The sequence below is a fragment of the Nerophis ophidion genome, linkage group LG10 (genome assembly GCF_033978795.1).
Source record: "Nerophis ophidion isolate RoL-2023_Sa linkage group LG10, RoL_Noph_v1.0, whole genome shotgun sequence".
NCBI classification, from domain to species: domain Eukaryota; kingdom Metazoa; phylum Chordata; class Actinopteri; order Syngnathiformes; family Syngnathidae; genus Nerophis; species Nerophis ophidion.
In genome coordinates this window covers 4,245,516-4,268,801 of record NC_084620.1, presented here as the reverse complement: position 1 = coordinate 4,268,801, position 23,286 = coordinate 4,245,516, and the positions used below count along the sequence as shown (strand labels likewise).

Below are 23,286 nucleotides of genomic sequence, written 5' to 3'. Positions count from 1 at the left end.
CTACTGGGTTTTGTTTAAAACAATCCATCTATCCATTTTCTACCACTTATTCCCTTTGGGGTCGCTGAGGGCGCTGGTGCCTATCTCAACTACAATTGAGCGGAAGGCGGTGTACACCCTGGACAAGCTGCCACCTCATCACAGGGCCAACACAGATAGACAACATTCACACTCACATTCAATGTAGTGTTGCCAATCAACCTATGCCCAGTGCATCTCTTTGGAAGTGGGAGGAAGCCCACGCATTCACGGGGAGGACATGCAAACTCCACACAGAAAGATCCCGAGCCTGGGATTGAACCCTGACTACTCAGGACCTTTGTATTGTGAGGCAGACGCACTAACTAACCCCTCTCCCACCGTGAATCCCTGTATAAAAACGCAAAAATGTATTTTTTGTCAAAAAGAAAAAGTTTGTTAAAAATACACATTTTAACCGGTGTCTGACAGCGCCTGTCAGTCCGCACTCAGGAATAAATCCCCATCACGACCACTTGAGGGCTTCAGCTCCCTGGCAGTCAACGATCAGGAACACAATCCTGCAATCGGTTGATTCCTTAAGTTCAGTCGCTCGGTGTTTCTGGTAAAAAAAACAAAAAACGAGCGGCTAAGCCTCGTCGGGCAGCGGAAAAGAGGCTCGTTTGTCGAATGTACGTAAGGAGAGAAGGCGGCGTATTTGTGCCATGTCTGAGCAGCGGCTCCTCGCGTGAAGCTGCAGCCGCAGGTGAGTGTCTTTGAGCGGCTTCAGCCTTGCTGGAGCCCCGCCGGACACCCAGGAGTGTTAGAGCTTATTCACTTCATTGAAATTGATATCATACAGTTTTTTTTAAATGTCAAGAGGCTAAAATACTAAATTGTAACAACTACGTTGTCATTTGAACAAATCAAATAATTACCTTTTAAGGGACGTCAATTGCCCAGCCTGGATTCATTGTAATAAGACTTATTTACATTTGTGATTTTATTTTGACATTTGTGTTTCCTCATCCGGACTTTGCTACTTTGGAATAACAATAAAAGGCTGCTTATCTCCTCTTGCAGGTGTGTGACTGCCCGGTCTTAGATTAGAACACTAAATTACACTCTTATTCTTCAATTAGCGCTTTCATTGTTTCATCGCCACACGAATTGTTCCAAATTTCATTCTTATTGTTCAATGATCACTTACCGCTTGATTAGCACTCAAGGAAATATGAACCGCGTGACGTCACGTATGAGCGATGATCACACGTGGTCGTCGCAGAAGTTTCTAGAAGTTGTTTAATGTATTTTTTTGCCGAGTCACTTCCTGTTTGGGCCCACGGTTGGCAGGTGGGGTCAAAGGGTGTCGAACTTTTGCTAGCTGTATGATAGCAGGGTAGCTTGTTGTTGTAGTCTTGGCAAGAGTGGTTACCATGGCGACCACAGGTGACGTAAATCCACTTGCCAAGTGCTGCTGCTTTAAATTATGGGATGGAAAGAGGAAACCTGAAGGAGAGTTCGGGTTTCAGTGTCAGGCTGTAATGCAGTGATGTAACCAAAGGGGGCGCAACCTTTTTGAAACCAAGAGCTACTTCTTGGGTACTGATTAATGCCAAGGGCTACCAGTTTGATACACACTTAAAGGCCTACTGAAATGAGATTTTCTTATTCAAACGGGGATAGCAGGTCATACTTGATAATCTCGCAATATTGCCATATTTTTGCTGAAAGGATTTAGTAGAGAACATCGATGATAAAGTTTGCAACTTTTGGTCGCTAATAAAAAAGCCTTGCCTTTACCGGAAGTAGCAGACAATGTGCGCGTGACGTCACGGGTTGTAGGGATCCTTCACATTGTTTACAATCATAGCCAGCAGCAGCTAGAGCTATTCGGACCGAGAAAGCGACAATTTCCCCATTAATTTGAGCGAGAATGAAAGATTTGTGGATGAGGAAATTTAGAGTGAAGGACTAGAAAAAAAAAGGCGATTGCAGTAGGTGCGATTCAGATGTTATTAGACACATTTACTAAGATAATTCTGGAAAAATCCCTTATTTGCATATTGTGTTGCTAGTGTTTTAGTGAGATTAAATAATACCTGAAAGTCGGAGGGGTGTGTCCACGGGTGTGTTGACGCCAGAGTTTCTGAGGGAAGTCACGGCAGCTGCAGCAGGGTGGAAGCTCTGCTGATGTCTCCGGTAAGAGGCGACTTATTACCACCATTTTCTCACCGAAAACTGCCGGTTGACATGTAGTCGGGATCCATGTTGGCTTGACCGCTCTGATCCATAGTAAATTTTCACATCCGGGAATTTTAAACAAGGAATCACCGTGTGTTTGTGTGGCTAAAGGCTAAAAGCTTCCCAACGCCATCTTTCTACTTGGACTTCTCCATTATTAATTGAACAAATTGCAAAATATTCAGCAACACAGATGTCCAGAATACTGTGTAATTATGCGATTAAAGCAGACTACTTATAGCTTGGATGGGGCTGGAAAATAATGTCCGCTACAACCTGAGACATCAAACGCACACGTCATCATACGAGTCATCATACCGCGACGTTTTCAACACAACACACCGCAGGAAATTTAAAATTGTAATTTAGTAAAGTAAAGCGGCCGTATTGTCATGTGTTGCAATGTTAATATTTCATCATTGATATATAAACTATCAGACTGTGTGGTCGCTAGTAGTGGGTCTCAGTAGGACTTTAAATAAATTGCCAGAAATAGCCAATTTGCTCAATTTACCTTTAATAAATAAATCTACCTATATAAAAAAAAGGGGTATTTCTGTCTGTCATTCCGTCGTACATTTTTTTTCCTTTTACGAAACGTTTTTTGTAGAGAATAAATGATCGGAAAAAAAACCCTTAATTGAACGGTTTAAAAGAAAAGAAAACAGGGAAAAAAATGAAAATTAAATTTTGAAACATAGTTTATCTTCAATTTGGACTCTTTAAAGTTCAAAATTCATCAGAAAAAAATGAAGAGAAAAACTAGCTAATTCGAATCTTTTTGAAAAAATTAAAAAAAGAATTTATGGAACATCATTAGTAATTTTTCCTGACTAAGATTAATTTTAGAATTTTGATGACATGTTTTAAATATGTTAAAATCCAATCTGCACTTTGTTAGAATATATAACAAATTGGACCAAGCTATATTTCTAACAAAGACAAATCATTATTTCTTCTAGATTTTCCAGAACAATTTTTTTTTAAATAAATTCAAAAGACCTTAAAACAGGATTTAAATTTGATTCTACAGATTTTCTAGATTTGCCAGAATATTTTTTACAAATTTTAATCATAATAAGTTTGAAGAAATATTTCACAAATATTCTTTGTCGAGAAAACAGAAGCTAAAATAAAGAATTGAATTAAAATGTATTTATTATTCTTTACAATAAAAAAAAATACTTGAACATTGATTTAAATTGTCAGGAAAGAAGAGGAAGGAATTTAAAAGTTATATGTGTTTAAAAATCCTAAAATCTTTTTTAAGGTTGTATTTTTTCTCTAAAATTGTCTTTCTGAAAGTTATAAGAAGCAAAGTAAAAAAAAACTGAATGAATTTATTTAAACAAGTGAAGACCAAGTCTTTAAAGTATTTTCTTGGATTTTCAAATTCTATTTGAGTTTTGTCTCTTTTAGAATTAAAAATGTCGAGCAAAGCGAGACCAGCTTGCTAGTAAATAAATAACATTTAAAAAATAGAGGCAGTGCAAGTGCTGCTATTTGAGCTATTTCTAGAAGGAGCCAGCGGGCGACTCATCTGGTCCTTATGGGCGACCTGGTGCCCGCGGGCACCGTGTTGGTGACCCCTGATGTAAGCATTGGAGGCTAGCAGCTCCTCTGCTAACATGGGAGTGCATTGTGGGTAACGTGATTAGTAAATCCAGCAGAGTTTAGCTCCCTTTGTGTTTGCAATTTTTGCAGAGCCGTGAAGGTTGCTGATGTTTGTTTTGAATGTTTCCTTGTGTAAAGTTCATGTCATTTATGTTAATCATTAACCGAAACTCCAAATCCGCTTGAACAAAGCAGGATTCAGATAGCGTAGCGCTAGCAGCGTAGCTAATTATTGCTAAGTTTGTCATGGAGATTTTTAGCCGCTACAAACTAGCACAGGCCCCGCCCCTGGCCCCTCCCCCGCAGATTGGGAGTAGTCAGTAATTAGGAGATTAAGCAGTAAATCCGGGAGCTTCATCTCCATGAACGATTTCTCTTAGTTTCACCTGACCTGACAACGTTCACGCGCTCCACATGACCTTTGGCGACCCCTCCCACCGCCAACATCAGCTGACATCCTGAAGCCTTCACTGGGTCGGAAGGTCAGAAGGTGAGCCGATGTCATGGCGATACCTCAATGCTATACTGTATGTAACATGCTGGTGATCCTGATATGAAACATCAACTTAGCTTCACATGCTAACAAGTTGGAACAGGAACGTCAAACTCTTCACTTCCTATTCTATGTCTTTTATTCAAAGGACTATGTGTTTATGTGTGTGTGCTGCAAATCTTCTTATCCGCTTTACTTTAGTGTGTGTGCAGGTATGGGAGGGGCTTGAAGGAGATGATGAAGGAAACTTCCGTCATCTTCTTCGCTGTTTGTCTTGTCCACAGTGGGAGAGGGACAGATGGCCTGTCAATCACAGGACACTCACACTGTACTTTTATTGTGAAAGAGTGTGTGTGTGCGTCATCCATGATTTATTTCACGCTGAGGTGTCGGTTGCCATGGCGACATTTCCAAGGCTGTGTTTTGTTGAGCTGTGAGGCGTCGCCGTGGCAACGGTGTGTGATCGTAGGTGGAGAGGTTAAAGTTCAGACATGTACATACTGTCCTTCACTTTTTGTATGATGTGTTGTCTAAATTGAAGTAGTCGGAAGTGTGTTGGCGTTGTGAGCAACACCGTGGGCTAGATTTTCCCTGATCATAGTCTTGCAGGCTCTTCATTGTGTCGCCATGGATACTGAATGAAAGATGCTGTGGGAAAAGTCATCAGAGGACTTACTTTCTTTGGTTTGGTCCACAAGGACGCTAGCGTGCGCTACACTTTTGACCATCTCTCTTGTCTGTCTTTTCTCAGCACGTCATCAAGAAGAAGATGAACGACTTCGAAACGCCAGCCTTTGCCTCCGCCATCTTCGGCTCCTCCAACAGCAAGTCAGTCTTCATACACATTAGTGCAGGGGTCACCAACACGGTGCCCGCGGGCATCAGGTAGCCCGTAAGGACCAGATGAGTCGCCCGCTGGCCTGTTCTAAAAATAGCTCAAATAGCAGCACTTACCAGTGAGCTGCCTCTATTTTTTAAATTGTATTTATTTACTAGCAAGCTGGTCCCGCTTTGCCTGACATTTTTAATTCTAAGAGAGACAAAACTCAAATAGGATTTGAAAATCTAAGAAAATATTTTAAAGACTTGGTTTTCACTTGTTTAGATAAATTCATTTATTTTTTTACTTTGCTTCTTATAACTTTCAGAAAGACAGTTTTAGAGAAAAAATACAACCTTAAAAATGATTTTAGGGATTTTTAAACACATATAACTTTTAAATTCCTTCCTCTTCTTTCCTGACAATTTAAAATGTAAAGCTCACCAGCCTGCACCAAACTTTTGGTGCCTTGTTGACACAGAAAAGTACGGTGGTGTATGTGCAGCAGCTATGAAGGTTGCAATCCTGTTTGGTTCCACTTATCTTTGTGAATCAGCCTTTTCTGACATGAACTTCATCAAGAACAAACACAAAACACGCCTCACTGATGCACACCTGCAAGACTCCCTCAGAGTTGCAGTGTGAAGTTACACAGCAGAGTACAACAACACACTAGTTAACAGCAGAGTACAACAACACACTAGTTAACAGCAGAGTACAACAACACACTAGTTAACAGCAGAGTACAACAACACACTAGTTAACAGCAGATTACAACAACACACTAGTTAAACACCAGAGTACAACAACACACTAGTTAACAGCAGAGTACAACAACACACTAGTTAACAGCAGAGTACAACAACACACTAGTTAACAGCAGAGTACAACAACACACTAGTTAACAGCAGAGTACAACAACACACTAGTTAACAGCAGAGTACAACACACTAGTTAACAGCAGAGTACAACAACACACTAGTTAACAGCAGATTACAACAACACACTAGTTAAACACCAGAGTACAACAACACACTAGTTAACAGCAGAGTACAACAACACACTAGTTAACAGCAGAGTACAACAACACACTAGTTAACAGCAGAGTACAACAACACACTAGTTAACAGCAGAGTACAACACACTAGTTAACAGCAGAGTACAACAACACACTAGTTAACAGCAGATTACAACAACACACTAGTTAAACACCAGAGTACAACAACACACTAGTTAACAGCAGAGTACAACACACTAGTTAACAGCAGAGTACAACAACACACTAGTTAACAGCAGAGTACAACAACACACTAGTTAACAGCAGATTACAACAACACACTAGTTAACAGCAGAGTACAACAACACACTAGTTAACAGCAGAGTACAACAACACACTAGTTAAACACCAGAGTACAACAACACACTAGTTAACAGCAGAGTACAACACACTAGTTAACAGCAGAGTACAACAACACACTAGTTAACAGCAGAGTACAACAACACACTAGTTAACAGCAGAGTACAACAACACACTAGTTAACAGCAGATTACAACAACACACTAGTTAAACACCAGAGTACAACAACACACTAGTTAACAGCAGAGTACAACAACACACTAGTTAACAGCAGAGTACAACACACTAGTTAACAGCAGAGTACAACAACACACTAGTTAACAGCAGATTACAACAACGCACTAGTTAAACACCAGAGTACAACAACACACTAGTTAACAGCAGAGTACAACACACTAGTTAACAGCAGAGTACAACAACACACTAGTTAACAGCAGAGTACAACAACACACTAGTTAACAGCAGATTACAACAACACACTAGTTAACAGCAGAGTACAACAACACACTAGTTAACAGCAGAGTACAACAACACACTAGTTAACAGCAGATTACAACAACACACTAGTTAACAGCAGAGTACAACAACACACTAGTTAACAGCAGAGTACAACAACACACTAGTTAACAGCAGAGTACAACAACACACTAGTTAACAGCAGAGTACAACAACACACTAGTTAACAGCAGAGTACAACAACACACTAGTTAACAGCAGAGTACAACAACACACTAGTTAACAGCAGAGTACAACAACACACTAGTTAACAGCAGATTACAACAACACACTAGTTAAACACCAGAGTACAACAACACACTAGTTAACAGCAGAGTACAACAACACACTAGTTAACAGCAGAGTACAACAACACACTAGTTAACAGCAGAGTACAACAACACACTAGTTAACAGCAGATTACAACAACACACTAGTTAACAGCAGAGTACAACAACACACTAGTTAAACACCAGAGTACAACAACACACTAGTTAACAGCAGAGTACAACAACACACTAGTTAACAGCAGAGTACAACAACACACTAGTTAACAGCAGAGTACAACAACACACTAGTTAACAGCAGAGTACAACAACACACTAGTTAACAGCAGAGTACAACAACACACTAGTTAACAGCAGAGTACAACAACACACTAGTTAACAGCAGAGTACAACAACACACTAGTTAACAGCAGAGGACAACAACACACTAGTTAACAGCAGAGTACAACAACACACTAGTTAACAGCAGAGTACAACAACACACTAGTTAACAGCAGAGTACAACAACACACTAGTTAAACACCAGAGTACAACAACACACTAGTTAACAGCAGAGTACAACAACACACTAGTTAACAGCAGAGTACAACAACACACTAGTTAACAGCAGAGGACAACAACACACTAGTTAACAGCAGAGGACAACAACACACTAGTTAACAGCAGAGTACAACAACACACTAGTTAACAGCAGAGTACAACAACACACTAGTTAACAGCAGAGTACAACAACACACTAGTTAAACACCAGAGTACAACAACACACTAGTTAACAGCAGAGGACAACAACACACTAGTTAACAGCAGAGTACAACAACACACTAGTTAACAGCAGAGTACAACACACTAGTTAAACACCAGAGTACAACAACACACTAGTTAACAGCAGAGGACAACAACACACTAGTTAACAGCAGAGTACAACAACACACTAGTTAACAGCAGAGTACAACAACACACTAGTTAACAGCAGAGTACAACAACACACTAGTTAACAGCAGAGGACAACAACACACTAGTTAACAGCAGAGTACAACAACACACTAGTTAACAGCAGAGTACAACAACACACTAGTTAACAGCAGAGTACAACAACACACTAGTTAAACACCAGAGTACAACAACACACTAGTTAACAGCAGAGTACAACAACACACTAGTTAACAGCAGAGTACAACAACACACTAGTTAACAGCAGAGTACAACAACACACTAGTTAACAGCAGAGTACAACAACACACTAGTTAACAGCAGAGGACAACAACACACTAGTTAACAGCAGAGTACAACAACACACTAGTTAACAGCAGAGTACAACAACACACTAGTTAACAGCAGAGTACAACAACACACTAGTTAAACACCAGAGTACAACAACACACTAGTTAACAGCAGAGTACAACAACACACTAGTTAACAGCAGAGGACAACAACACACTAGTTAACAGCAGAGGACAACAACACACTAGTTAACAGCAGAGTACAACAACACACTAGTTAACAGCAGAGTACAACAACACACTAGTTAACAGCAGAGTACAACAACACACTAGTTAAACACCAGAGTACAACAACACACTAGTTAACAGCAGAGGACAACAACACACTAGTTAACAGCAGAGTACAACAACACACTAGTTAACAGCAGAGTACAACACACTAGTTAAACACCAGAGTACAACAACGCACTAGTTAACAGCAGAGGACAACAACACACTAGTTAACAGCAGAGTACAACAACACACTAGTTAACAGCAGAGTACAACAACACACTAGTTAACAGCAGAGTACAACAACACACTAGTTAACAGCAGAGGACAACAACACACTAGTTAACAGCAGAGTACAACAACACACTAGTTAACAGCAGAGTACAACAACACACTAGTTAACAGCAGAGTACAACAACACACTAGTTAAACACCAGAGTACAACAACACACTAGTTAACAGCAGAGGACAACAACACACTAGTTAACAGCAGAGTACAACAACACACTAGTTAACAGCAGAGTACAACACACTAGTTAAACACCAGAGTACAACAACACACTAGTTAACAGCAGAGGACAACAACACACTAGTTAAACACCAGAGTACAACAACACACTAGTTAACAGCAGAGTACAACAACACACTAGTTAACAGCAGAGTACAACAACACACTAGTTAAACACCAGAGTACAACAACACACTAGTTAACAGCAGAGTACAACAACACACTAGTTAACAGCAGAGTACAACAACACACTAGTTAACAGCAGAGGACAACAACACACTAGTTAACAGCAGAGTACAACAACACACTAGTTAACAGCAGAGTACAACAACACACTAGTTAACAGCAGAGTACAACAACACACTAGTTAAACACCAGAGTACAACAACACACTAGTTAACAGCAGAGGACAACAACACACTAGTTAACAGCAGAGTACAACAACACACTAGTTAACAGCAGAGTACAACAACACACTAGTTAAACACCAGAGTACAACAACACACTAGTTAACAGCAGAGGACAACAACACACTAGTTAACAGCAGAGTACAACAACACACTAGTTAACAGCAGAGTACAACAACACACTAGTTAACAGCAGAGTACAACAACACACTAGTTAACAGCAGAGGACAACAACACACTAGTTAACAGCAGAGTACAACAACACACTAGTTAACAGCAGAGTACAACAACACACTAGTTAACAGCAGAGTACAACAACACACTAGTTAACAGCAGAGGACAACAACACACTAGTTAACAGCAGAGTACAACAACACACTAGTTAACAGCAGAGTACAACAACACACTAGTTAACAGCAGAGTACAACAACACACTAGTTAAACACCAGAGTACAACAACACACTAGTTAACAGCAGAGGACAACAACACACTAGTTAACAGCAGAGTACAACAACACACTAGTTAACAGCAGAGTACAACACACTAGTTAAACACCAGAGTACAACAACACACTAGTTAACAGCAGAGGACAACAACACACTAGTTAAACACCAGAGTACAACAACACACTAGTTAACAGCAGAGTACAACAACACACTAGTTAACAGCAGAGTACAACAACACACTAGTTAAACACCAGAGTACAACAACACACTAGTTAACAGCAGAGTACAACAACACACTAGTTAACAGCAGAGTACAACAACACACTAGTTAACAGCAGAGGACAACAACACACTAGTTAACAGCAGAGTACAACAACACACTAGTTAACAGCAGAGTACAACAACACACTAGTTAACAGCAGAGTACAACAACACACTAGTTAAACACCAGAGTACAACAACACACTAGTTAACAGCAGAGGACAACAACACACTAGTTAACAGCAGAGTACAACAACACACTAGTTAACAGCAGAGTACAACAACACACTAGTTAAACACCAGAGTACAACAACACACTAGTTAACAGCAGAGGACAACAACACACTAGTTAACAGCAGAGTACAACAACACACTAGTTAACAGCAGAGTACAACAACACACTAGTTAACAGCAGAGTACAACAACACACTAGTTAACAGCAGAGTACAACACACTAGTTAACAGCAAGCAATGCCAGGCTTCCCACTAACTGACAAAGAAGCAAATAACAGATTTGGTGTCCAGTTCAAAGTGTGACATGATTTATTTAAAAATTTGAGAGTTGACTTTTGTATTTTACATGAGTTATTATTTGTACAAACATGGTGCAAAGTAATTCATGATTTGTTAAAAAATGTTAGTGGCTAGCTAGTTAAAATGGAATATTGTGATTTCACAAGACTGTCTTTAGAAGTAATCATTTGAAAATGTTCAATTTGAAAAATGTGCACTTAGAGAAAATATAAAAATAAAGTGTTGCATATTGATATTTATCTGTTTCTATTTATATTTATTGTGAGAAATCATTAAGATAATCAGTGTTTTCAAAAAGATAAATATAATTAATTATTAATAATGAAATACAGTTGGGTAAATTGAGCAAATTGGTTATTTTTGGCAATGTATTTAAGTGTGTATCAACCTGGTAGCCCTTGGCATTAATCAGTACTCAAGAAGTAGCTCTTGGTTTCAAAAAGGTTGGTGACCCCTGCATTAGTGTTAGCAAAGTTAGCTTGGGATACTTCTGCTGCTTTACTTACTGACACACCAAACCAATCTGTAAGCAAGATAACAATCAGTTCATATTTATGTTCTTTGTTGTGCTAACATTTTTATGGTCGGCTGATGCTTTGTGTTGACCTAAAAAAGCTAAGCTGATTTGCTGCTAATTGGTCTGCCAAGATAATGTGATGGCTCATACTGGAGCACACAATCACACCTGTATAGAGCTACTAGACTAGATACCAGAAATACCTCAAACACCAGCAAGACCTCAACCAATAGCAACAACCTCAACCATTAGAATGACCTCAAACACCATCAAGCCCTTAACCATCAGTAGGACCTCAAACACCAGAAATACCTCAACCAATAGCAAGACTGAAACCACCAGAAAACCGTTAATTACCAGAAAGAAGTCAACCAATAACATGACATCACTTAGCAGGACCTCAACCAGCAGCTGGACTTTAAACAGCAACTAGACTATAAGTAGTGGTTAAACCTTAACTAGGGACTAGACTTCAACCAACACATATACCTCAATTTGCAACTGAACCACCACCATTAAGACCTCAACTGGTAGCATTACCTGAACTAAGAGCAATATCTCATCCAGAAGCTACATGTCACCTTTCAGAAAGAACTCAACCACCAGCAAGACCTCAACCATCTGAAATATTTCCCCAATTAGCAGGACTTCAACCATTAGAACAGTCTGAACTATCCATTAGCAAGACTTCAACCACCAGAACAACCTCAGCCATCAGAATGATCTCAACCACCAGCAAGACCTCTAGCATCAGCAATAATTTCAACCAGCAGAAAGATCCCAAACACCAGAAAGTGCTCAAATAGCAAGACCTCAACCACCAGACAGACCTCAAACAACAGCAACAAAGCCTTAACCACTAGCAAGAAGTCAACCAATACCATGACCTCAACTATCCGGAACTCAACAAGCAGCTCGACTTCAATCAACTACAGGACCTAAACCCGAGGAGACTTCAACTTGCAGGACCTCAATCTGCAACCAGACCACCACCAGAAATACCTCATCTAGCAGTAGACCATAGCTATTTAAACCTGAACAACCAGCACAACTCTTGTATCATATCATTATAAGTATTACATTATATTACAGTGGTACCTCGGTTTTTATTGTTAATCCGTTCCAAAGGGTTTGTTGAAAATCAAATCGTATGACAATTTTTCCAATAAAAAAATAATGCAAATCTAATGTAATTAGTTCTAGACCCCAGGATTGTGAACACGAAACATCTTTTCCAGAGAACAATACTTTTACACTCAGAAAACTAAATCAAATACAAAACCCAAAACCAGTGAAGTTGGCAGGTTGTGTTATTCGTAAATAAAAACAGAATAAAATGATTCGCAAATCCTTTTCAACTTAGTGTATTCAATTGAATAAACTGCAAAGACAAGATTTTTAATGTTCGAACTGAAAAACATATATTTTTTTTGCAATTAATCATTAGCTTTTGCAATGTGGCAGCAACACATTGCAAAAAAGTTGGCACAAGGGCATTTTTACCACTGTGTTACATGGCCTTTCCTTTTAACGACACTCTGTAAACGTTTGGGAACTGAGGTGACCAATTGTTGAAGCTTTTTATGGAATTCTTTTCCGTTCTTGCTTGATCTACAACTTAAGTTGTTCAACAGTCCGGAGTCTCCATTGTGGTATTTGAGGCTTCATATTGCGCCACACATCTTCAATGGGAGACAGGTCTGGACGACAGGCAGGCCAGTTTAGTACACGCACTCTTTTACTATGAAGTCATAGTAAAATGTGGCTTGGCATTGTCTTGCTGAAATAAGCAGGGGCGTCCATGATAACGTTGCTTTGATGGCAACATATGTTGCTCCAAAACGTGTATGTACCTTTTCAGCATTAATGGTGCCTTCACAGATGTGTAAGTTACCCATGCCTTGGGCAATAATATTTCCCCATACCACCACAGTTGCTGGCTTTTGAACTTTGCGCCTATAACAATCCGGACTATTCTTTTCCTCTTTGTTCTGGAGGACACAACATCCACAGATTCCAAAAACAATGTGGACTCGTCAGACCACAGAACACTTTTTCTACTTTGCATCAGTCAATCTTGGATGAGCTCAGGCCCAGCGAAGCCGGCGCCATTTCTGGGTGTGGTTGATAAATGGCTTTGCATAATAGAGTTTTATCTTGCACTTACAGATGTAGCTACTGACAGTGGTTTTATGAAGTTTTCCTGAGCCCATATGGGGATATCCTTTACACAATGATGTTGCTTTTTGATGCAGTACCGCCTGAAGGATTGAAGGTCCGTAATATCATCGCTTGCGTGCAGTGATTTCTCCAGATTCTCTGACCCTTTCGATGATATTACGGACCACAGATCTTGAAATCCCTAAATTCTTTGCAATAGCTTGTTGAGAAATGTGGTTTTTAAACTGCTGGACAATTTGCTCACATATTTGTTCACAAAATGGTGACACTTGCCCCATCCTTGATTGTGAATGACTGAGCATTTTATGAAAGCTGCTTTTATACCCAACCATGGCACCCACCTGTTCTTAAATAACCTGTTCACCTGTGGGATGTTCCAAATTAGTGTTTGATAAGCATTCCTCAACTTTCTCAGTCTTTTTTGCCAATAGTGCCATCTTTTTTAAAACATGTTTCAAGCATCAAATTCCAAATGAGCAAAAATTTGCAAAAATAACGTTTTCCAGTTCGAACTTTAAGTATCTCGTCTTTGCGGTCTATTCAATTGAAAATAAGTTGATAAGGATTTGCAAGTTATTTTATTCTTTTTATTTACGATTTACACAACCGGCCAACTTCACTGGTTTTGGGTTTTGTATATACAGTATGTGTGTGTGTGTGTGTGTGTGTGTGTGGGTAAATACATACGTTAAATCAGGGAAAAACACATAGGCTTTTTTATCCCTAAAAGCCTGTTTTGCAAGTTTCCCTGCTCTTCAGGGGATTTTATTGTGTATTGTGTATATATGTGTGTATATGTGTATGTACTGTAGTGTTATGTTAAAGATGATCATGTTTGTGTATCACAGCGGCCATGACGTTCCTGATGCTAAAGCTAAGTCCAGTGCCAAAGCGGTGTATGGTGAGTTGTTGGTATTATCAATATTATTTATTAATGATAGTTGACACTTAGCTGTTGGCTGAATTCTTAGCTAGCAACTTCATGGTGACACTCTTACCTGATTGGCCGCTTTGTATGTTGTCCTGAACAGATGAAGTCTATTTCCTGCACTCGTCTTCCAAACAGAAAAAGAAAAGCCAAAGTGAGCTCACCTTGTGTGTGTTTGTGTGTGCATCCGCACAGTTTTATATAATTGTGTGCACATTTCTGTTTATATCAGCTTGCAAATGTTCTAATCCAGATGTTGGTGTTCTTTTAGAACCAAGACATGTCTGGACCACAACCAGCATCAACAGTCTGACGGACACGTCTCAGTACCATGTGGAGGTCTGTTATGACGTCATTGCTGTCTATCAACAACATGATGTTCATATGTGCGTGTGTGTGTGTGTGTGTGTGTGTGTGTGTGTGTGTGTGTGTGTGTGTGTGTGTGTGTGTGCAGCACCTGAGCACCTTTGTGTTAGACCGCAAAGACGGAATAATCACGGTCGAGGACGGCGTGCGCCGTCTACGTCTGCTGGACGCCAAAGGAAAGATCTGGACGCAGGAGATGATGCTGCAGGTGGACGAGAAGAGCATCACCCTGGTGGACCACGAGAGCAAGGTGATGCCGAACAAATTCTTGTTCGCTGGGTACAGGAAGTGTACACCACCTTTCTGTATCAGAGCGAGCTGGAGAACTTCCCCTTGGGCTCGGTGCAGCACTGCCAGGCCGTCGTCAACGCGTGCAGCTACGACTCTATCCTGGCGCTTGTGTGTAAGGACTCCGGTCAGAACAAGGCCGACCTGCACCTGTTCCAATGTGATCACATCAAGGTGAGCGCACGCCAACGACGTGTCAATGGCAGATGGAAGGTTTGATGCATGTCGGTTTGCTCAGGCCAACCTGATCCAAGCCGACATCGAGAGCGCTGTGATGGACGCCAAAGGAGGGAAAGTCAAGAAACGACCCGATGTGCTTAAGTAAAGGACAACTGACAATCAAAAGGCTGCTCTCATCTGATTGGCTGACGGTATGACATCTGTGAGCAGGATGATCCTGAAGAGTGATGGAGACATCCCGCCGCCTCCCGCCGCTCCCGCCCCAGAACCTCCAGCAGACCAGTCTGATTGGCCGCAAGACGGTAAGTGACTGACCTGTGACCTGCTTAGCAAAAAGTGACCCCAGCACGCATCTGCGCTAACAGGTGACCGACGGATAATGTCGGCAGACGACAACAAACCTGTTGACGTGACGGCGGCCATTGTGGACCGAGACGTGGTGAGGGGATCGTTAAAAATATTCCATCTATTTTATGTTTTTTTCATTTCCTGAATTTGTTGTCAGCAAATCCTCAACCACATCCTGGACGACATTGAGTCGTTCATCACCAAACTCCAAAAAGCTGCTGAGGCATTGAGCGAGCTGTCCAAGAGGAAAAAAGCCAAGAAAGGAAAGAAGAAAAGTCCAGGAGGTAAACATTTGCGGCATCTTCGTGACGATCCAATCAGATAAATGTGTTGTTACTGTGGCTGTCCACTAGAGGGTGTCCTGACGCTGCGCTCCAGGCCGCCTGGTGAGGAAGACTTTGTAGACTGTCTGCAGAAGTTCAAGCATGCATTCAACCAACTGGTGAGGGTGCCGTCGTCATGGAGACAATGACATCAAGCAACGATGCTTGACAGCTGCATGGCTCTCCTACGTAGGGAAAACTCAGAGTTCACATCCAGAACCCGAGCGCTGACGAGCTCCTTCACTTCCTGTTTACGCCTCTCAGGATGGTGCGCCTTCTTTTGTGATGTGATGAAGATATTTAATGAAGTAAAGGTGTTAAATAAGGTGGCTCCGCCCCTTTGTCTTACAGGCGATCCAGGCGTCTGGCGGCGTGGATCTAGCCCGCAGCGTCGTGGTTCCGCTGCTCAGCAGAGATGCCATCGACTTCCTACACACCTCGGGGACGGCGGAAGAGCGCCACCTATGGGTGACACTGGGAGATGGCTGGACCAAGTGCAGGTGAGGGTTTGAGTGTCGGATGTGGAGCGACGTAGGAAATAACGTACTTATGTGAAAGGTTGGAGTGGCCCAAGGATCACTACTTCCCGCCATGCACGCTGAGCTTTGGTGACGGCTGGCAGCCTCCCGCGCTGGCAGAGGCTCTGAACGGCGAGCCACCGGTTGAGGAGGTGAGAGGTGACATGGGAAAGTGATGTGACTTCTTGCAGCTTAGCAGCCATTTTGTCTTCCAGTCAGCTGCAGACAGGTACGCCCTCACTAACCCCGCCCACCAGCGCACGCAGCTCCTGGAGCAGGACCCGGCCGTAGCCGCGCTCCAACAAGCACTAGGCCGCCACGCTGACCGGTAACTGTGAGGTCACGCCCAGGAGAACCGCCCCCTGCCCCAACAATTGGCTGCTTCTTTTCCATCTTTGCTCTTTCGGGACGCTTCTCCTCGGCCGCAAAGTCCTTCTGTCCATGTAGAACAGCCTTGACGTGATTGGCCGGTGTCTTTCAGAGGGTTTGGCGCCGACGACAGGAACCAAAGCAAACTATTTGCCAAATCCAAGTACGACTTTGTGGCGAGAAACAACACAGAACTGTCGGTGCTTAAGGACGAGGTTGTTGAGGTACACAGCCCCGCCCCTCCCCGCCCTCCACATGTAGCCACCCTGCGTGGTTGCGTGACGTCTGATCGTGTCCGACTGGGCAACAGGTCCTGGACGACACCAAGCAGTGGTGGAAGGTGCGGAATGGTGACGGCTCAGTGGGCTACGTGCCAAACAACATTGTGGAGGTGACCAAGGCGGTGGACATGACCGGGCGAGGCGAGCCCGTCTACAATCACACCATCCAGGTATGTGTCACTTTCCGTCACGTGACCTCACGCGTCACACCTCAGCTCAACTTCGCTTTTTATTCCTAATGTCAAGCTCATGATGCCGAGGAAGGAGTTTGAGATGTTCAAGGTAGGGCGGCTGGGGCGGGGCTTTGGCCAGGCTATGCTGTGCTAAACACTAAGCTAAGCTAAGCTAGGCAGTTTTTGTGTGTGTGCGTGTGTGCGTTAGCCTCCGACGTGTTTGGTAGCAAAGACGCTAACGGCTGTCCAACATACTTTGTTGTTTTGTTTTGTTTCCTGTGGGCAGCAATTGCTGGGCGAACTTAACGAGGTAAACGATGACTTTATGGTCACTCCTTGGACTATTTCTTCTGTGGTCACTACTAGCGAGCTATTTACCACCCACAGAAGCAGACCACCAAGACAGACCACCTATCCAGCAAACCTGCTGCCACGCCGATGCCCCCAGCAGCCACGCCTCCGCCAGCGGACCTTGCCATGCTCCCCACGCCTCCGCTGCCGCCCCCGCCTGCCATCGAGGCCGCCAAGCCCGCCATTGACAGCACGACATCCAGTGAGGATGGCAGCGTGGCTGTGAGAGACCACCGCAACAAAAGTGTCCTCGCCAACAGTAAGAAGAGTTGATTGACACTGGCGTCGGTCAATGAGACAATGACGAACAAACCTGTGCGTTCTCTGCAGGAAGGAAGTCCAACATGGAGGAAGTCCAGGACGAGCTCTTGCATAGACTGACACTCGGCCGCAGCGCTCAGAAGAAACTTCCAGTCCCCTTCCGCCGAGGTGGCGGTGACCTTCCTGCCGTAAGCATCACGTACGAGTCGTCGCCTGATGACGTCCGCGGGTGGCTGGAGGCCAAAGGCTTCAGTACAGTGTGAGTGTGACAACTGTGACATCACGGCAGCTCTAAGATCAGCCTGATGATGGCGCTGTCTCCTCTGCAGCACTATCACCAGCCTTGGTGTGCTGACAGGGGCGCAGCTCTTCTCCCTCAACAAGGACGAGCTGAAGACCGTGTGTCCTGATGACGGCGCCCGGGTCTACAGCCAAGTCACCGTGCAGAAAGCGGCACTTGAGGTGGGTGTGGCCACATGTCTCTCACCTAAATGACACATTACTCAGCAGCCTTTGCTGCGCCTGACGCCTCCCATCACAGCTTGTATGGGGCATCTGTTTTGTGGTGACTGTGGCCAGGTGTGTGTCATGTGTTCCCACCCGCAGGTGTTCTTCTAAGCCTCCTATGATCTTCTCCTTGATCTCAATAAGGTACCGACGGCTAGGCTTATGATGTTATAGTGTGGCATTGTTGCTAGATAGATACAGGAAATCACCCCCAGTGCACCTGCCCTAAAATGTCCACACCTTGTGCTTCCTTTTCCTGTTTGCTAGGCTAGGTAGTTTAGCTTCAATGAGCTGGTCCAAATTGAGAGGAAAGATCATGTAAAACTTCTCAGTATGGATCCGCTTATAAAACTCCAACAAAAATGTCATGACACGCAAAAGTCTCACTTGATTGATAGATCTTTGGGGGTGTCCTTTACCCAGCATGCACCCTGTTAGCAGAGTTACCTCGCCCTTTTTTGTATCCAGCTTGCAGCAGCAGACACTAACGCTTCCTGGACCCAGGGACACCGCTAGATGGTTCACATGATCCCTGTCTTCATATGTGTACCAGTGATTGCATCACTGATATACAGTGGGGCAAAAAAGTATTTAGTCAGCCAGCGATTGTGCAAGTTCTCCCACTTCAAATGATGACAGAGGTCTGTCATTTTCATCATAGGTACACTTCAACTGTGAGAGACAGAATTCCAGGAATTCACATTGTTAGGAATTTTAAAGAATCTATTTATAAATTATGGTGGAAAATAAGTATTTGGTCAACCATTCAAAGCTCTCACTGATGGAAGGAGGTTTTGGCTCCAAATCTCAGGATACATGGCCCCATTCATTCTTTCCTTAACACGGATCAATCGTCCTGTCCCCTTAGCAGAAAAACAGCCCCAAAGCATGATGTTTCCACCCCCATGCTTCACAGTAGGTGTGGTGTTCTTGGGATGCAACTCAGTATTCTTCTTCCTCCAAACACGACAAGTTGAGTTTATACCAAAATGTTCTATTTTGGTTTCATCTGACCACATGACATTCTCCCAATCCTCTGCTGTATCATCCATGTATCCATTTTGGTATAAACTCAACTTGTCGTGTTTGGAGGAAAAAGAATACTGAGTTGCATCCCAAGAACACCACACCTACTGTGAAGCATGGGGGTGGAAACATCATGCTTTGGGGCTGTTTTTCTGCTAAGGGGACAGGACGATTGATCCGTGTTAAGGAAAGAATGAATGGGGCCATGTATCCTGAGATTTGGAGCCAAAACCTCCTTCCATCAGTGAGAGCTTTGAATGGTTGACCAAATACTTATTTTCCACCAAAATTTACAAATAAATTCTTAAAAATTCCTACAATGTGAATTCCTGGATTTTTTTTCACATTCTGTCTCTCCCAGTTGAAGTGTACCTATGATGAAAATGACAGACCTCTGTCATCATTTGAAGTGGGAGAACTTGCACAATCGCTGGCTGACTAAATACTTTTTTGCCCCACTGTAGTTAGCTTTAGTGTGTTTGAGAATGACGGACAGGTGGGCAATGCCCATGTGATGGCAACTCGCTAGCTTTGTGCCGTGTTTGCGCTGGACGTTCCTCTAACGGTCTTCTTCCTCTTCTTCAGAGGAGTTCTGGTTCGGAGCTCCAAGAGATCATGAGGAGGCGGCAGGAGCTCCTGGCAGCCACCACATGTGATTCCGGGGTGGAGTCTTTTGACGAAGGCAGCACTCACTGAACTTTACATGGCGTCTTTTCTTCTGCCCCCCCCCCCTTCCTTTTTTATCTTCTTGACTCTCCTTCCTTCAAACCGCAGCCTACATATTCTCGCACTTCCTTTCCAGGCCGAGGCTGACCACGCCTACTTTGTGGAGATCATGCGCCGTCGGCAGGAGCTTCTCAGCTCGTCGCCGTAGAAACAAAACAAGCTCCCTGCTTTCCAGCATCTGATGTGGATGTTTGATGATCAAACGCCAACGTTAGTATTTGTGTTAGCATAGAAGTCGTATTGTTGCTGCTTTAGCTGCTGATGCTAACAGTTTACATTATAATGGGAAGAACACAGCGTCTCTTTGGGAATGCCTTCAAAGGTGACATGAAAGACATCTGCATATTTAAACTACATTCATATTCACTACTAAAGAGCTGATTTAATATAAATATTAAAATAGAATTTCTACACCATTCGGATGGTTTTCATAAACAAGCTGCTGCTTTCTGGAGATTAGGTCGGAGGTCATCAAGTGAAGGTGCCAGCTGTGATCCTTGATAATAAATGTATATTATGACTAAAAACATGCTCATACAATGAATGTACGTTTTCATGGTGCCTTTTCAATAGCAACCTGCTCATTCTGCAATAAAAAAACATTTTGTTTATAGATACAAGTCATGTTAATGAGATTACAGATTAGTTATTCTCGTTCTCACCAACACTGCTGCATTATTTTGTTTCTTGATATCCAAACCTTTTGCATTTAAAAAAGGAAGTTAATATATGTGTATTCCTATAAATCCCGAAATATATCACAATGAAAAGCTGCTGCAGTGTTTCAATGGAGGTGTGTGTGCGCGGTGATTTGCTTACACTGTAAAATGCTTGCCATGTGACAAAATCTTGCATTTCACCCCAAAATCCTAAGAGATACATCAGACTCCTTTTTAGCTACGAGCATACAGTGAGCTGAAAGTAGTAGGGGCAAAGGGTTACGGTATTTCATTATTGTAGGTGGCACGGAAACGAAGATAAGAATGCCAACAAGGACACTGGCAATCTTTCACAGTAATATAAACCATTTTTTTCTAAAATAAAATGTGTATTAAAAGCATATGATTTACGTTGTGTAAGGAAAAATGTTAAAAATAAATGGATAAATAAGCAAGTTATGATTTATTTTCAATCCACAACGTATTGCATTGCCTTAAATGGGTAAGTTTCCCCCACTAAGACGGCTGCCACTTAGTAACACCCTCTGGTAACATTCCAGCTCTGTACTAGTAAGCAGGATTGTATTGTTTATCAATTCAAATAGTTCTAAATTGTTAAATAGCTTCAGAATAGTTCTCATTATGGTTACTATTCAAAAGAAAATGTGTGTTTTGTTGCGGCAGAAGACGAAGAAGAAGCAGACTTATGATTATTTGTTTGGGTATGCAACACGTACTTAACCTCCTGTAGATCTTTACGTACACATGCAAAAAAATCTATTTTTGCATCAGCGTTTAATGACAAGATTCATGAAACCTTCCCTTATCCTAACAGTCATTATGATAAAAAGATGACCATTAAAGACAAAATAAATTACATTGTAATATGATGCTCTTATTTATTTATGTTTTCTGTTGTTATCCCTTGCATGCTTCTAATGTTTATTATTTCCCTACTGTAGATGTGTGTCAATTTCTTAATTACTGTTTGAAAATGATAGAGAATTATTTATATGTTTCGTATTTTTCAGACAATTAGGGGCACTTAAAATCTTTTCATTTTCTCAAAAATCGACACTGCGCCTTACACTTAATGTACGGGATAATGCTTACCGACCTCAAAGCTATTTTATTCGGTTTGTGGTGTAATGATATGTGTGACCAGTAGATGGCAGTCACACATGCACTATAACGTCAGTAAATAACACCAAAACTTTACATTTTCCGCTGAGAATATAGCACATTACACACGGTGCTCAAAAATCTGTCAAAATGTTTTAGTACGATTTTGGTAAGCTATGAAGCCGCATCGCTGGATTAATGGTCGGAGCATTATGGCTGTGCCTCAACATACAAGTATTATTATGGTGTGTGCATAAGGACAGGAAAATTACACCTATTGGCAGACATACTATCTGGGCTTTTGTTTTGCAATATTATGCAAACCCAACTATTCTTACCTTCTGATGTGTATTTAAAATCTGCTTGAGTCCTGAATGTTTGCCCGTCTCCGCCTTTGTAGTCCGTGCCGACAGCGTAGTTGATAAGCTTCTTCTTTTTCTCCGTCTTCTTGTTATGGGGCATTCATCCTCCGCTGTTGCCATTTCTAAAATAAATTAGCATAAAATTCTAACTTATATCTGTCAGTAGACTTGATACAAAAGTGTTAAAAACTACCGGTGGAGTGGGTTTACATTATTCATCCAGTTAAATACATTTTTGGCAGGGAAACACATTTTGGAACAACCCCGGTCGAACGTTTTTTTCACGGGACACATATCACTAGTGAGCCACGGATGAGGCTCACTTGTTGTTATTGATTTAGGCAAAGTCTAAATGTCATAACAGTGAGCTCCATCTTTTGACACTTTTTCCACTTCCGTCCTTGCACACTACACCGCTACAACAAAGATGACGGCAAAAGCACAAAACGGCCCATCATGATACAACTGTGACTTAAAGATGGTCTGTAAAACATCATCTATGCAACATTTTGACCAAATAACCACCATTACATGTTATGTAGATCACAAAGAAGTGTTTTAAATTTAGGAAAAAATGAAAATAGGACCCCTTTCATGCGCCTTATAATTCGGTGCACCTTTCGAATGACAAAAGACCTGAATGGTCCTGCTCATCGGCAGTGCGCTTTATAATCCGGTGTGCCCTATGGTCCAAAAAATACAGGTACATATTTAAAAAAAAAATTCAAAAGACACATTTTATGTCATATTGTCGTTGCAATGAAATGACAAAAAAAGAGCTCTGACTGGTCAGCTTGTTACAACATAATTTCCGGAATCACAGAGCCCACCTTTGCGAACATCTCTTCATACGGTTTCGAAGCAATGTGTACTTTAAAAGTGACC

At 42.0% G+C, this 23,286-nt stretch overlaps 1 protein-coding gene across 1 annotated transcript; it reads left to right on the top strand.

Annotated features, from left to right (window-relative positions):
- Positions 1-50: 50 nt before the first annotated feature.
- Positions 51-21,807, top strand: eps8a (EGFR pathway substrate 8a, signaling adaptor). The gene is given in 23 exon segments (XM_061912099.1): positions 51-724; positions 5,061-5,137; positions 14,462-14,514; positions 14,645-14,695; positions 14,813-14,880; positions 14,996-15,157; positions 15,220-15,369; positions 15,434-15,516; positions 15,586-15,677; positions 15,741-15,814; positions 15,881-16,007; positions 16,077-16,165; positions 16,240-16,314; positions 16,398-16,546; positions 16,605-16,892; positions 17,046-17,157; positions 17,244-17,384; positions 17,461-17,496; positions 17,674-17,697; positions 17,775-17,997; positions 18,069-18,258; positions 18,329-18,461; positions 20,118-21,807. Coding segments are annotated over 22 exon segments (2,490 nt in total). The 5' UTR covers positions 51-724; positions 5,061-5,078; the 3' UTR covers positions 20,229-21,807.
- The last annotated feature ends 1,479 nt before the right edge of the window (positions 21,808-23,286 follow it).